The sequence below is a fragment of the Morus notabilis genome, unplaced genomic scaffold, assembly GCF_000414095.1.
Source record: "Morus notabilis unplaced genomic scaffold, ASM41409v2 C11392948, whole genome shotgun sequence".
NCBI lineage: Eukaryota > Viridiplantae > Streptophyta > Magnoliopsida > Rosales > Moraceae > Morus > Morus notabilis.
Window position 1 is genome coordinate 1 of NW_010386700.1, and position 1,242 is coordinate 1,242.

The 1,242-nt window shown below is 42.9% G+C and overlaps 1 protein-coding gene across 1 annotated transcript; it reads left to right on the forward strand.

Moving 5' to 3' along the window:
- Positions 1-230: 230 nt before the first annotated feature.
- LOC112095093 (probable pectinesterase/pectinesterase inhibitor 41) lies at positions 231-1,170 on the forward strand (the record flags this gene model as incomplete). The annotated part of the gene is made up of 1 exon (XM_024176770.1): positions 231-1,170. A coding segment is annotated over one exon (717 nt), but the record flags the coding sequence as incomplete, so codon positions are not given.
- Positions 1,171-1,242: the final 72 nt, after the last annotated feature.

The window sequence follows — 1,242 nt, forward strand, 5'->3', positions numbered from 1 at the left end:
CATGAGTGATTCTGGTTTAAAACATCACATCAGATTCTGAATCATGATTCAAAATCATACAAACTAAATACTGATTCTGAATTATGATTCAGAATCATACAAACCAAATACTAATTTCAAATCATGATTTAGAATTACTATAAATAAATACCGATTCTAAATCAGGATTTAAAATTATGATTCTAGATTCATCTGCTAAACGAACCCCTAGTTTTCTGATGACCTAATTATTCTACGCCAACCTTGCAGCCGTTGTGGCGCCGGGATTCGTGGCGGTGAACATAACCTTCCGCAACACCGCCGGAGCAATCAAGCACCAGGCCGTCGCGCTCCGAAACGGCGCCGATCTCTCCACATTCTACAGCTGCAGCTTCGAAGCCTACCAAGACACTCTCTACACCCACTCCCTCCGGCAATTCTACCGCGACTGCGACATCTACGGCACCGTCGACTTCATCTTTGGGAACGCCGCCGTCGTCTTCCAGAACTGCAACATGTACCCCCGCCTTCCCATGCAGAACCAGTTCAACGCCATCACAGCTCAAGGCAGGACGGACCCCAATCAGAACACCGGCATTTCAATTCACAACTGCACCATCAAAGCCGCCGACGACTTGGCGGCGAGCAACGGTACCATCAAGACTTATCTCGGGAGGCCGTGGAAGGAGTATTCGACGACGGTTTACATGCAGTCTTACATTGATAGTGTTGTTGATCCTGCTGGTTGGCGTGAATGGAATGGAGATTTTGCGCTCAACACTTCGTACTATGCGGAGTATAACAATACTGGACCGGGATCGGACACTACGAACAGAGTCAGATGGCCTGGCTATCATGTGATCGGTAATTCTTCTGATGTTGGGAACTTCACGGTGTTCAATTTCTTGCTTGGAGATGACTGGTTGCCTCAGACAGGAGTGCCTTTCAATAGTGGTTTATTATCATGAGTTCAGAAGCTTCTTGGATATAGCTGATCATAGGTTCTCACTTTTTCTTTTTTTTATTCTTTTCAGCAAATTGTCATTGTTTAAAAGAAGTAATTAATAAGTTGCAATGCCCCAGCTCAAGTTAGAGCTTGGGTGATGAGGAATTAATTAATTTTAATTTATTAAAAACACTAATCGTCAATACTGAATTAATTTATGTATGTTATATGATTATGCTAAACGGCGAGATACACTACAATAAAAAGTGTTATTAGCGACGACATTTATCGTTGCTAAAATTACAGTATTAGCGACG